Raw genomic sequence first — 13,560 nt, 5'->3', positions numbered from 1 at the left:
GTATTGTTGGGGGCGGGCTTATGGGTGTTATAGTCAGTTTCCCCATGCCAGTGTTTGGCACACTCTCCTGTTGCTATTGTCCACCTTATGTTGGCCAGGGGGTGACGTCCACCCTCTGCTCATGTCATTGTTTTCCTCTGACATCGTGGAGCTTCCCCTCGAGCCTGTAAGCCAAAATAAACCTCTTTTTCCCATAAGCTGCTCTTGGACAGGTGATTTCTACAAGCAATGCTAACCGGACTGCAACAGTAAAGTGGTACCGAGGAGTGGGATTGCTGCTAGACACCTGACTGTGTGGCTTTGGCCTTGTGGAGCTGATTTTCAAGAGGAATGTGGAAGGATTTGAAACCTTGGCCTAAGAGAAGCCTTGCAGTGCTGTAAGTACAGTTTGATGGACTATTCCGGTCAGAGTTGCAAGACCTGAATGCAATAAGAACTATAGACTGTGAGGTTTGGCTTATGAGGGTGAGAGAGAGCTTTGCCTGGGCTGGGCTAGCAGTTTGTGTGGGAAGCTTGCTGTTAAGCCTGGGCCCTGAGAAGTTGTGCAGGGTTGCTTTGTGTAGAAATGAACTGCTGTGAATAAAGGAATATGGCACAGAAAAAAATGAAATCTTTGGGCCTAAACTGCTGCCCATTCACCTGCAAGTTGTTTGAGAGATGACAACCTTTGAGATTTGGCCAGCTGACCTACAGTGGGGCAACAGGAGGAATGCAGACTCTTTTGAAGGGGCCTGAGTGCTCAAGGAGTGTCTTGTTCTTCAAAGTCTGCTTTACCCCTCACTGGATTAACAAATTGGCACCCTACCTGGTATTGTGGAGTATAAGAAATGCTGGAAAAGGGGTCATTGAGTTTGCAACATGGTCTTATGTTTTGGAAATGGCCATGAGCAGTGTGAAGCAGGTTTTCTGGATGCCTGCATGGAGACCCCATGGGGCCATGAGGATGAACCATGGCTTGCAGTGGAGACCCAGTGGAGATGCCAGGACCACGAGATGGCTGCTAAGGAGAGCTGCCAGCCGATGTAGTTTTCCAGGACTGTGACTAGCCTAGCTGGAGGAGCAGAATTGGAATTCCAGAGACTTGTTGCTGGTTAGAATTATTGGACTTGGAGATTTGTCACTGGCTAGAGTTATTAGACTTGAAGCTACAGAGTTTGATATTTGCCCTGGTTTTAAATTTTGTATTGGTTGAATATTCCTTTGTTATGCCCAATGCCATCTTTTGCAGTGGGAATGTTTATTCTGTGCCATTATGGGTTTTGGGGGGAATGTTTTGGTATTATGGCTCAGTTAAAAGATCTTGGACGATGGGATGTATGAACATCATTGGAATTGATAAAAACTATGGGTACTTTTAAAGTTAGAAGAATGCATTGCATTTTACATCATGTATGGTTATTAGTTTATGGGGGCCAGGGGCAGAATGTGGTGGTTTGATTCAGGTGTCCCCCGTAAACTTAGGTGTTCTGAATGCTAGCTTTCCAGCTGATAGAGATTTGGGAATTAACACTTCCTGGAGGCAGTGTATTGTTGGGGGCGGGCTTATAGGTGTTATAGCCAGTTTCCCCACGCCAGTGTTTGGCACATTCTCCTGTTGCTATTGTCCACCTTATGTTGGCCGGAGGGTGATGACCACCCTCTGCTTATGCCATCATTTCCCCCTGACATCGTGGAGCTGCCCCTCGAGCCTGTAAGCCAAAGTAAATCACTTTTTCCCACAAGATCCCCTTGGTTGGGTGATTTCTGCCAGCAATGCGAACCTGACTGCAACAGTGATTTAGCTAGTGAATCCAGTCAGCCATTCACAAGGAAATGGAGCTTTATTTTCTTACACTGGTGTTCATGTACGGCAGCAATTTTTTTTTTCTTAAAGGATAAGAACTTTCTCAAAAAGGCTAGTCATTAGTGAAGCAGTGTCACAATAATGATTCTTAGAGCTACAAAGCAGGCAGAGTAGATGTAGATGTATAGATATAAGTTGGAAGACAGGACTGAATCATCAAGATATAAACTAAAATCCAAGTGTACAGCACACTCAAGAAAAGCACGTAAAGAGCAAATGGGCACAGACGCCATCCTAGAGAACATTGGCATCAAAGAGAAAGAAAGGGCCTCGCAGACATGCGTGAATGCGCAATTGTGCCCCATGTCTGCGTGCTTCTCGCCTTCAGAATATTCCAGATGTTGCTAGCCTCTGTAGTTAGCCGATGCCCTCTGCAAACACTCTAGCTCCAGACCTATGGAAAGAAGTCGTGCGAGTCCCTGGGCTGTTTCCTGAAGCTTCTTGCATGACCTTTCATGACAGCCTTGGAAGCCACAAATGGACGCAGGCAATGTGTCACAGAAAGAGCTGAGCGGGGGGGACACAGTGATGGCAAACCACCATCCAGACTATTAGTGCCTCGAATTTAGAGGGTGCACGGTAAAGTCCAAGTCAGCTTCAGTCCTGCACATGACGTTTCAGAAGCCAACGGGGCTGGCTAGTTTGGGCACCCAGTTACATGTCTGCTTTCAACCCCTCCCCCCACCACTGGAACAAGGGCTCCAAACTCACCTACTTAAACCTACCAAAAATACAGTTATTGCTCACTGTCTGTGTGTATAGAAGGCTTTTCATAACATCTATATGTTGGATTTTTTTCAGCTTTACCTGGCTGAAAAAAATATCAGTTTAAGTCTTGTTAAAAAAAAAAAAAACCAAACTAAATAAATCTCAAACAGGCAGATCTTAGAATGCATATATTCTCAAAGTTTATTCTCTGTAAGTCAGACATTTAGAAATAGCACCACATTTTCCCATAAAGCCAAGTTTTAGGGCCCCAAGCCAGCCAGCTTTCTCAAGTATAGCCAAAATATATACCCAATTTGTGTTATAGAGCCGCCCACTGATGGTTACAACAAAGAAGCCACTGAAATATGTTCAGGCCCTTCCAGGACAGGGAACTCAAACCCTGCCTGCTTTTCTACCTCTACCCTAATGCCAAGTTCACACTTCAGTGGCATGTGCCTAGGGTGGAACCAGAGGTGACAGGGGAAGGGAGCAAGAAACAGAAAACTATCTGAAGGGTGATTGAAAAACTAGTCAAGGGCTGGAGAGATGGCTTAGCGGTTAAGCGCTTGCCTGTGAAGCCTAAGGACCCCGGTTCGAGGCTCGCTTCCCCAGGTCCCACGTTAGCCAGATGCACAAGGGGGCGCACGCGTCTGGAGTTCGTTTGCAGTGGCTGGAGGCCCTGGCGTGCTCATTCTCTCTATCTGCCCTTCTCTCTGTGTCTGTCGTTCTCAAATAAATAAATAAAAAATGAATCAAAAAAAATTTTTTTTTTAAAAAAAACTAGTCAAGTAAGGAATCCCTGAGCATACTGAAAACCCGAAGCAGAGGAAGGACTAAAGATGAGGGGAAAGCTAGCTGAACAACATGGAAGCAAACGGATCTAATCCCCAACCCCGTTCCCTGGTAATGGGAAACAGTTACAAGTGCATGCTGCATTGAGCCGGGGTGACAAGGGACAGCAACTGGCAGTGAGGTGGGGATGGGAATGGCTGATCAATACCAAAAAGGCCTTCGGCCCCTCCACTGGTGTGACCGCCAGTGACCAAGCATGTCCAGCCCTTTGACATTACATCACACCATTGTTGTCAGCTACAAAATCCAAGCCTGAGAACCATGTAATCGAGTTGAAAAGAAAGCATCTCATAATGTCTTAAGTAAGTCAGACCTGGCATCGTCTCGTCTCCAGCTTTGTACCCCTGGTGTCCAGAAGCCTGGCACAGGGTATCCAGCCAGCCAGCACGTATGCTGAATGAGTGAATGTGACGGCAGCACGGGCTACAGCTCTTCAGCCAGAGCCGACCTCGGACCTTAGCTGCGCAGTGCCCTGCTGCCCACAGCCCCCTACTGTCAGCCCTTTGGGCACTGTTTAACAGAGGACAGCCATTTTGGCCCAAATGTATCCTCCTTCCTGAGGCAGTTGCTAATTGGGGGTATGAAACTCTAGCTATCCTCGCTCCAACTTGAGACAGCTCCCATGCCAGGTTCAGAGCCTCTGCTTCTCCCACATGGGCTGGGTCACAAGAAGGCTCCCTGGTAAATCTGCTGCATTTGACTCCCACCTCGGAGTCTTCTGCCTTCAGGGAAAAGAAACCCAACAGAAAAAGACAGTGCAAAAGAGAACCGAGGGAGCTGGAGAGATGGCTTCATGGCTAAAGCGCTTGCCTGCAAAGCCAAAAGACCCAGGTTCGACTCCCCAGGACCTACATAAGCCAGATGCACAAGGGGGCACACTCCCGCATCTGGAGTTGGTTTGCAGTGGCTGGAGGCCCTGGCATGCCCATTCTCTCTCTCTCTACCTACCTACCTATTTCTGTACCTCTCTCTCTCTCAAATAAATAGATATACAAAATAATTTAAAACGAGAACCTAGGTTAGACCATGTAAGGAAAAGTACTTGACTTCCTGTTAAAGGGCAGTAAATATGAAAAGGCTTTACCAAAGAAATGCACCCTTGCTACTTTAATCAGCAGATCTAGAATACACTGAGGATTGCCTCAAGAAAGTGGCATTGTGCCTCCCTACTCAGAGAGACTGACTGGTACATTTACAACCCATAGTAAATACCGATAAACCCATTGAGGAGGACCCTCAGTGGAATGGGGTGGAGAACAGGGAACAGGAGAGTAATAGGTTCATAAAATAAACTTCTCAATTAAAAAATTTTTTAAAGGATACCCATTCCACTATATGGACTTGATTAGTGATATTTTGTCTCAATTCAATTTCTATCTTAAAAGAAAGCAAAGAAATTACCACACAGAGTATAAACATGGTACAAAGCAGTGCAGAGAACAGAGCTACTTTTCCAGTAATTGTTAACATATGACTTGATAAAGAATTGTTTTTTGAGCTGGAGAGATGGCTTAGCGGTTAAGGCGCTTGCCTGCAAAGCCTAAGGACCCATGTTCAACTTTTCATGTCTCATGTAAGACAGTTACACAAGGTGACATAAGCACACAATGTCACACATGCGCACAAGGCAGCACACACATCAGGAGTTTGATTACCGGGGCTGGAGGCCTTGGCAATTCTTTCTGTCTCGCATTAAAAAAAAAAAAAAAGGCTAGTCTGTTGGACTTGCCTAAAAACAGTTGTTTTTTACTAACATCTACTAAACATATTAGGAATATTACCTCAATTATGACTGACATAGAAATGTAATACTAAATGTCCTTTAGAAATACGAAGTTACAAATTACTTCTACTTAGTGTATAAAAATAAACAAGTAACAAACCCATTAGCTTTATGTCATGTAGCTCCAGTTGTACTCAAGATGTCTGAGGCTCAAATAATTTCTAAAATTTGTAGGAATTCTTGTGGCATAATCATTGAGACTCAGGAATTTTTCCCAATTGTGTATTTTTTTGTTCATTTTTATTTATTTATCTGAGAGTGACACAGAGAGAGAAAGAGGAAGATAGAGAGAGAGAGAATGGGTGTGCCAGGGCCTCCAGCCAATGCAAACAAACTCCAGACACGTGCATCTGGCTAACATGGGTCCTGGGGAATCGAGCCTTGAACCAGGGTCCTTAGGCTTCACAGGCAAGCATTTAACCGCTAAGCCATCTCTCCAGCCCGAGTATTTTTTTTTAACTAGACAATTTGCCAAGTTGCTACAACCGTCACTAACACTGACACTAGCCATATTCTCTAATACTACCTGATAATTTGTGTTCACTATTAAAACCTGGGTGTTCTGGGCTGGAGGGATGGCTTAGAGGTTAAGGTACTTGCCTGCAAAGCCAAAGGACCCAGGTTCGAGAGTCCCCAGGACCCACATAAGCTAAATGCACAAGGTGGTGCATGCATCTGGAGTTCTTTTGCAGTGGCTGGAGGCCCTGGCATATCCATTCTCTCTGGCTCTCTCACAAATAAATAAATAATTAATTAAAAAAGCAAACCTGGATGTTGTGCCACAATGTACAGATAATCGATGTTCAGCATGTGGAAGTGAAATGAGTGGACCATACGTAGATAAAGTTCCAGCCCACAGTTTCTGTAATACAGCTGCAGGCATTGAGCCGATGTGCAGAGATTGCACTTCTTCTTAGAATAAGTGATTCTTTAAAAAAAATTTTTTTTCAAGTAAGGAGGGAGGGAAAGGCAGAGAGAGAGAGAGAGATATGAATGGGTACACCAGGGCCTCAGGCTGGTGCAAACTCCAGCTACATGTGCCACTTTGTGTATCTGGCTTGACATGGGTACTGGGAATCAAACCTGGGTTGTTAGGCTTTGCAGCAAGTGCCTTAACCACCGAGCCATCTCTTCAGCCCTTCCTGGGATAAGTGATTCTTAATTCTATGCCTAAACACTTCATAAAACACACCTGGATTCGAATCTGCTCTGTGGAAATTTACAAAGCAAGCCGAGTGACGCTGAACCCCGGCCAGCATGCCTTGTGCCATATTACCTCACCAGTATGCTCTCTCCTCTTCTTTCCAGTAATATTTCTTATATTTAGTAATATTTCCTACATTAAGTAATACTGCTGTCTGTGGAGGCATGTTTTGGAAATCATAAGGGTGTACTTGAAGACAACTGGAAATGTCAGGGTGCAGTACAAATCACAGAAAGCATTTTAACCAAAATTAGTAACATGCCATTCCTGTAATTTCAGCCACTCAAGTGTTCCACTAATTTAACTGTTAGCTTTCTTATCACAGCATGAAAGTAACCACTCAAAACACATCCTCTTACATGAATATATGCTTTGTCATATCCCACATATATTCCTTGTTACTTGTTTCTTGTACAACGTGCACTCAAAATAAGGACCACTATTAGCTTCCCATGTAACTCCATAATCTTCTGTTTCTTGTCAAAATACATTAAATTAGCTTATGAGTCACTCTACGTTCATGTTTTTTTAAAAGATGTCTAGTCTGCATATTTTATGAAAATATTTAATTAATTAATTAGAGAGAAAAAGAGAGAGGCAGATAGAAAGAATAAGCACACCAGGGCCTCTAGCCATTGCAAACGAACTCCAGACACATATGCCGCCTTGTACATCTGGCTTACGTGACTTGTGAGGAATTGAAACTGGGTCCTTTGGCTTTGCAGGCAAGTGCTTTAAGCCATCTCTCCAATTAATTATCTAGAAGGCCAATTTCTTGATCCTTCTTCACCTATACAGTCGACTCTTACAAGTTATGCTATGTGGAAAGTCTGAGGCGTTGTGGGGTCGTTGTCAGCTTACCATGAACACTTCCCAGTGTGATATTCCCAGCAGCAGAAGACAGAAACGAAGACTCTGTGTAAAGATACTTGGCTTTCAGCAGCCCATCTTCAGTAGATATATTAACAGAACTTCCCTGAAGTTTCTCTACAGTCACAGTCTAATAAGAGAAAGACTCTAGTCAGTTCATCATAAAACAGAGTGTAAAAGTCTAGCTGGCACATCTCAAATTAGGGAACAAATCTAGAAGTTACTACCTAGTACACAATCATTTTGTTGATTCTAGTTCCCTAGCTCTAACTCCAAAGATTGTGCACACAATCTCTCTAGGATGTATACTAGATCCAACATCACTCCTACATTTACCTAAGACCTTTTTAGTTCCTCTTAATAATGCTTTATATTTTCTATGCAGAATTCATTAAGAGTTATTTCTACTAGATATTTTAAAGTGCTTTCATACCACATAGCTTTAAAAATTTCAATTTATCTTAACTTTAATATTTAGACTATATCAAGCAAGCATAAGAAAATCATCAGTCCTGATCATTTATCTGTTAAGAAAAATTCATATGCATAATTATCTTATTTACAACTTACCATTTCATTTCCTCCCTTCCAATCTTTTTATTACTGCATCCCCTGTGATGGTTCATTTTTGCTTATTTTGCATCTGGTTCTGCTCTCCAGTGCCACAGTGAACAGCAGCCCACCTCAACCTCACTCTCGTCCTCAGCAGGAAAGCGTGCCACAGCCTACCGTGGGGTGTGTTCTAGTTCTCTCAGACCCTCCTTATCAGATTAAGAAGGGTGTCTCCAATTTCAAGTTTACCATTATTGCAATACAAATTCATGAATGAACTGTCAATTTTCACACACTTTGATTCTACTGAGATATCATCATTACTATCTGCATGTTAAAGCAGTTAAGTATACTATAATTTCTAGGACTTTACTGTCTCACATTTAATAATGCAGTAACTTTCCAATAAACAGAATGAGAGGGATTTTATTATTTGTCCTTAAGTTACCCTAACAAAATTCAATATGTATTAATGCTTCAAATGCTACCCACAAGGAAAATTGAATACACTTAAGAATTCTACGTTGTCTATGGCATGGTAAACAAATAATAGTGCAAGTATTAAAATGAAATTGCTGATATCATAAACTGAGTCACCAGGAAAGCTTGCCACTTTTTCCCAGGAACAAGTTCAAATAGTACACTGGAGTTTCTGAGGAAATAAAAACATGTCTTAACACATTAACATCAGTGTCATCCTTCTTCAGAAGTCCTTCAAAAATGATTGAGGTTAAAAATGTTAGGAAACAAGAACTGAGCTTCAAGAATACTGAAATATTAGAAGTTAGCAGTATAAAGGGGAAAGAAAGTACTCAGAGGGTCTTATAGAAATAAGTAATTAGAATTACTTTTCTTATTGGATTTAGTGTACACAAATTCCTAATTTATCTGTATTAATAATGGTATACTATACACACTTTCAAGCTAGTGTCTTTTCAGCTAATTATGATATGATAGGAACTTTTACTATACACCTACTTTCTAAAAATCAGCCAAAGAAAAATATTTTATATATAATCAAATATAATAAAATTTATAAATATTTTGTCTTTCTCAGCTTTAAGGTAACAGTATAACATTCCTGGAAAAAAAAAATACCTGTCCTATATGTCCATAAAGTAGGCGGCTAAGTAGGAATACTCTGGCTTTTTCTATTTTGTTTTTTAATTTTTTGTTTATTTTTATTTAGTTATTTGAGAGCGTCAGAGAGAGAGAAAGAGGCAAATAGAGAAAGAGGGAGAGAATGGGCGTGCCAGGGCCTCCAGCCCTTACGAACGAACTCCAGACGCGTGTGCCCCCTTGTGCATCTGGCTAGCGTGGGTCCTGGGGAATCGAACCTCAAACCGGGGTCCTTAGGCTTCACAGGCAAGCGCTTAACCACTAAGCCATCTCTCCAGCCACTCTGGCTTTTTATAGATAATGGGACAATTTTAGGAAACTCCAGAAGATAAACACTTGAAAGAAGACTTGAAACTGAAGTGACTAAGGAGCATTTCCAACTAGACTCTAACCACACAAAAGTAATAGCTACTTGGTCACATTACTAAAAATAGCAAATAAGATATGATTTTAAACTTCTGATACCCATAGCTGACTGGAAAAATGCAATATAACAGTAACTTAGAGATCAGTCATCAATGAAAGGACTGAGCTTAAAGGACTGTCAAGTTGTCCATCTGCCTGTCATCCCTCTAAGACCACCACAATCTGATTACCCAAACTAAATGCTCCTCAAAAGTGCAATACTGGGGCTGGAGAGATGGCTTAGCGGTTAAATGCTTGCCTGTGAAGCCTAAGGACCCCGGTTTGAGGCTCGGTTCCCCAGGTCCCACGTTAGCCAGATGCACAAGGGGGCGCACGCGTCTGGAGTTCGTTTGCAGAGGCTGGAAGCCCTGGCGCACCCATTCTCTCTCTCTCCCTCTATCTGTCCTTCTCTCTGTGTCTGTCACTCTCCAAATAAATAAATAAAAATTAAAAAAAAAAAGTGCAATACTGTCCTGGTTTAAATGCACTTTTATTTATTTGAAAGAGAGAGAGAGAGACAGGGAGAGAGACAGAGAAAGAGAATGGGCATGGGCATGCCAGAGCCTCCTGCAGCTACAGATGCACTCCAGATGCCTGCACCACTATGTGCATCTCACTTTACCTAGGCCCTGGGGACTCCAACCTAGGCCATCAGGCTTTGTAAGCAAGTGTCTTTAATCACTAATCCATCTCCGCAGCCCTACTTTCCTAGTTGATTTTGGAGATATATTACATTTAGATGATTAAATGGCCTCTCTAAAAAACAGGTGATGGGAAATTAAGTGACAACAGTGGAAACAAGCAGGATTGTAATCTACTTAATCATGCCAGCCATACTTCACAAGATATGCTCACAGCCTCTTACTAGAAGATTTAGATTTAAAACACGACTGCACATTAGAAAGCTGAAAATTAATACTTCCGAAATTATAACTTTATTATTAACAATATGGTATGTTACAGGAAATTAAAAGTACATTAAAAGTACAAACTTTCTTCCTATAAAAATGAAAATCCCGGGCTGGAGAGATGGCTTAGCGGTTAAGCGCTTGCCTGTGAAGCCTAAGGACCCCGGTTTGAGGCGCGATTCCCCAGGACCCACGTTAGCCAGATGCACAAGGGGGCACATGTGTCTGGAGTTTGTTTGCAGTGGCTGGCGGCCCTGGCGTGCCCATTCTCTCTCTGTCTCTATCTGCCTCTTCCTCTCTATGTCTGTTGCTGTCAAATAAATAAACAAAAAAAATTTTTTTTTAAATGAAAATCCCTGTGGCTACTACAGAAAAGAAAAAAAAAGAAAGTTTTGGTGAGCGGTAAAGTTATCTGATAAGATCTAATGGTGCCACCTTGTGGAAAACAACGAAGAAAGTTAATTTTCAAAATTTACCCTTCAATTTGGCAAAGTAAACAGGTCTGGGAAAACGCAGTATTAATATAATGTAAACCAAGCACCAAAGAAAAACTTAGCCCATATATTGTTGCTATTACTTAATGAGATTTTTTAAAATTCTCATTGATCTTCATGGGTGCATTTATAGACACATCAGGGCTTCCTGCTGCAGGAAACAAATGCCAGATGTTTCTGCCACACTTTCTGCATCCAGCTTACATAGGTGCTGGGGAATTGAACCCCAGGCCAAGAAGCTTTCCAGCAAGTCTCTTTCATAAATGAGCCATCTCCCCAGTTCCCTTAATGAGATATTTTAATTCACGATTATCAAAATAAAAACCTTTTCAGAAGAATTAAAATTTTTTACTGATTCTAAATAAGGAACTAAGTATCTTTCAAAAGTATTAAGTCACATAGTAAAATTTAAGTTCAAGTATTTAATCACCTTAATCCCCAAATCTGTTAAAAAGCAAATATTATGACATGGACAGAAGGCTCAGTGGTTAAAGACACTTGCTTGGCAAGCCTGATAACCTGGGTTCAATTCCCCAGTACCCACATAAAGCCAGCTACATGAAGTGGCGCATGTGTCTGGAGCTTGTTTGCAGTGACACTGGACCCTGATGTGCCCATTCTCTCTCTCTCTTTCTCAAATAATCAAAATAAATCATCATCATAAATAATCAGAAAGTTTTAATAAATGTAATGTTACAGCACAAATTTTACAGATGCTACTTTGTGGGCCAAGTGGAAATAAAACTGAAATTACTAGGGCTGGAGAGATGGCTTAGCGGTTAAGCGCTTGCCTGTGAAGCCTAAGGACCCCGGTTCGAGGCTCGGTTCCCCAGGTCCCACGTTAGCCAGATGCACAAGGGGGCGCACGCGTCTGGAGTTCGTTTGCAGAGGCTGGAAGCCCTGGCGCACCCGTTCTCTCTCTCTCCCTCTACCTGTCTTTCTCTCTGTGTCTGTCGCTCTCAAATAAAAAAAAACCTGAAATTACTAAAAAAAAAAAAAAAAAATTTAGTCTTACACTTTTATCTGATGCATGAATATCTATATTTCCATGTACTGTTCCCAGACAGATCACTTTGCCTCCTTTTGTTTGAACATGTAATTTTTGACTCTGAAAAAATAAACACAAAAACATAGAAAAGAAAGAGTAAGTTTTCACTAATAAAACACTCATGCAAGCACCTTTAACTGCTAAGCCATCTCCCCAGCTCCCATTTTCAATATTCCTTTCCTAATACCAATAAAGCAAGAAATGAATCAGGAGTAAAACAGAAACCCAATGTTTAGAATAAAAACATCCACTGGAAAGAACTGTCAACTGTTGTTACAGGGATCAAACAAACCACCTGCACTTAATGGAAAAAAGCAGGAGGTACTGGACTACAGCTTCCAGAGGAAAGGCTCAGGAGACAAAGATCACTGAAGACCAACTAAACACCAGTGATACTGGGGGTGACAGCACTCGCCATTACTACTGATCACTATTAATACTGGCCACTGATAACAGTAGTTACCATTTCTTGGACAGTTTCTCAGCACCAAAGACAATATCACCTACTTTACATGATCGGTATTCTTTAATCCTCACAAAGCAAGAGAGATGGGGATTATGTATTTCTCATTCTACAGAGGAATAAAAGCAAAGACTCGGGATAGAAGAGCTGTATCAGGGAACTTGAAGCCAGCTCTGTTGAAATCAGGATGCCAATAAAAGAGATGGCTAAAAGAATGAAGTAAAAACAGAATACAGAGTGGAACTGCCACTGAGGCTAGGAAATGAAATTGGCCTAGATGTCCATCAACCAAATCGATAATGAAGATGTGGCGCACGCGCACACACTCACGGTGGAATTTTATTCAGTTGTAAAGAAAAATGAACTTACTAAATTCACAGGAAATGGATGGATCTGGAAAAGAAGTGAGGTAACTTGGGCTCAGAAATACAAATGTGGCATATTCTCTCTCCTGTGCAGATCCTAGTTTTGAATTCTTAGATCTGTCTAAGATGGAGTAAAAGTCAGTAGTAGAGGTCAGGAAGCTAGAGGAGCGGGGAGAGGACAGGGAAGGGGACAGGAAACATGTAAGTAAAGGGACAGAATAGGGGAGGTGGCAGGTCTAAGTGGGGTCAGGGGAAAGGATGGAGAAGTGGAGGGGCAGAGTGAGCAGTATCCTAACAGGGGGGGTTTACCTTAACAGACTGTATAATGCTAGTTCCCTGCTCAGTTTCAATTTTGCAATTATCACATTCAAGATTGTGAACTTTCACACAGCCAGACCCTGATGACTTGATATTCAAATCTAGAAGCAAAAACAAGAAAAGGGGGAAAAAAAGTCAGTACTAATGAGCTGCAAAGCATCTTAATACTAGAAACCTAGACCACCAGTTTTCTGTCCTTTTTATTATTAAGTCCTAGAAGAGAGCAGCTTGGTCTCTCACTGAAAGTAAGAAATCTCCAAGGCAACAGGATCAAAAGCAATGCCTGTCCATCAGGTTTTAGCAATGATGATTTCCATTGGCCTGTATTATGTAAAAAGAGGAAGTTTCACAGAGGCTAAGTAAAAGAGGTAAGAAAAAGACAGCAATTCTTACAGGTACTCTTGTATCCAGTGGAAGATCCTAGAAGGTCCCTGAGGCAATCTGGCCAGCCGTTCTAACCTACTTGGTGCGTTCTAATGAGGGAACCTATCTCAAAAATGGTGGACACAGCCTAAGGAATGACACCTGAGATCCTGTGGCCCCCTATTGCGGGGGGCGGGGTTGGAAGACTATGTGTACACAGTGGCTTGAAACCGGAAAGTAACTTAAAACTAGGACACATCTTGTA

General features: G+C 42.0%; 1 protein-coding gene across 1 annotated transcript in view; it reads right to left on the bottom strand.

The window, feature by feature from the left end:
• Fam185a (family with sequence similarity 185 member A) overlaps nucleotides 1-13,560 on the bottom strand; it is a 37,602-nt gene that overhangs the window by 23,154 nt on the left and 888 nt on the right. Inside the window, exons 2-4 of the mRNA XM_004652686.2 lie at nucleotides 12,924-13,033; nucleotides 11,754-11,846; nucleotides 7,252-7,390 (exon numbers count right to left, since the gene is read on the bottom strand). Coding sequence (XP_004652743.2) covers nucleotides 7,252-7,390; nucleotides 11,754-11,846; nucleotides 12,924-13,033 — 342 coding nt within the window. The remainder of the gene's footprint in view (nucleotides 1-7,251; nucleotides 7,391-11,753; nucleotides 11,847-12,923; nucleotides 13,034-13,560) is intronic.

This window comes from Jaculus jaculus, chromosome 16 (assembly GCF_020740685.1).
Source record: "Jaculus jaculus isolate mJacJac1 chromosome 16, mJacJac1.mat.Y.cur, whole genome shotgun sequence".
Lineage (NCBI taxonomy): Eukaryota > Metazoa > Chordata > Mammalia > Rodentia > Dipodidae > Jaculus > Jaculus jaculus.
The sequence above is the reverse complement of the archived record's forward strand: the minus strand, read 5'-3'. Positions and strand labels throughout refer to the sequence as shown.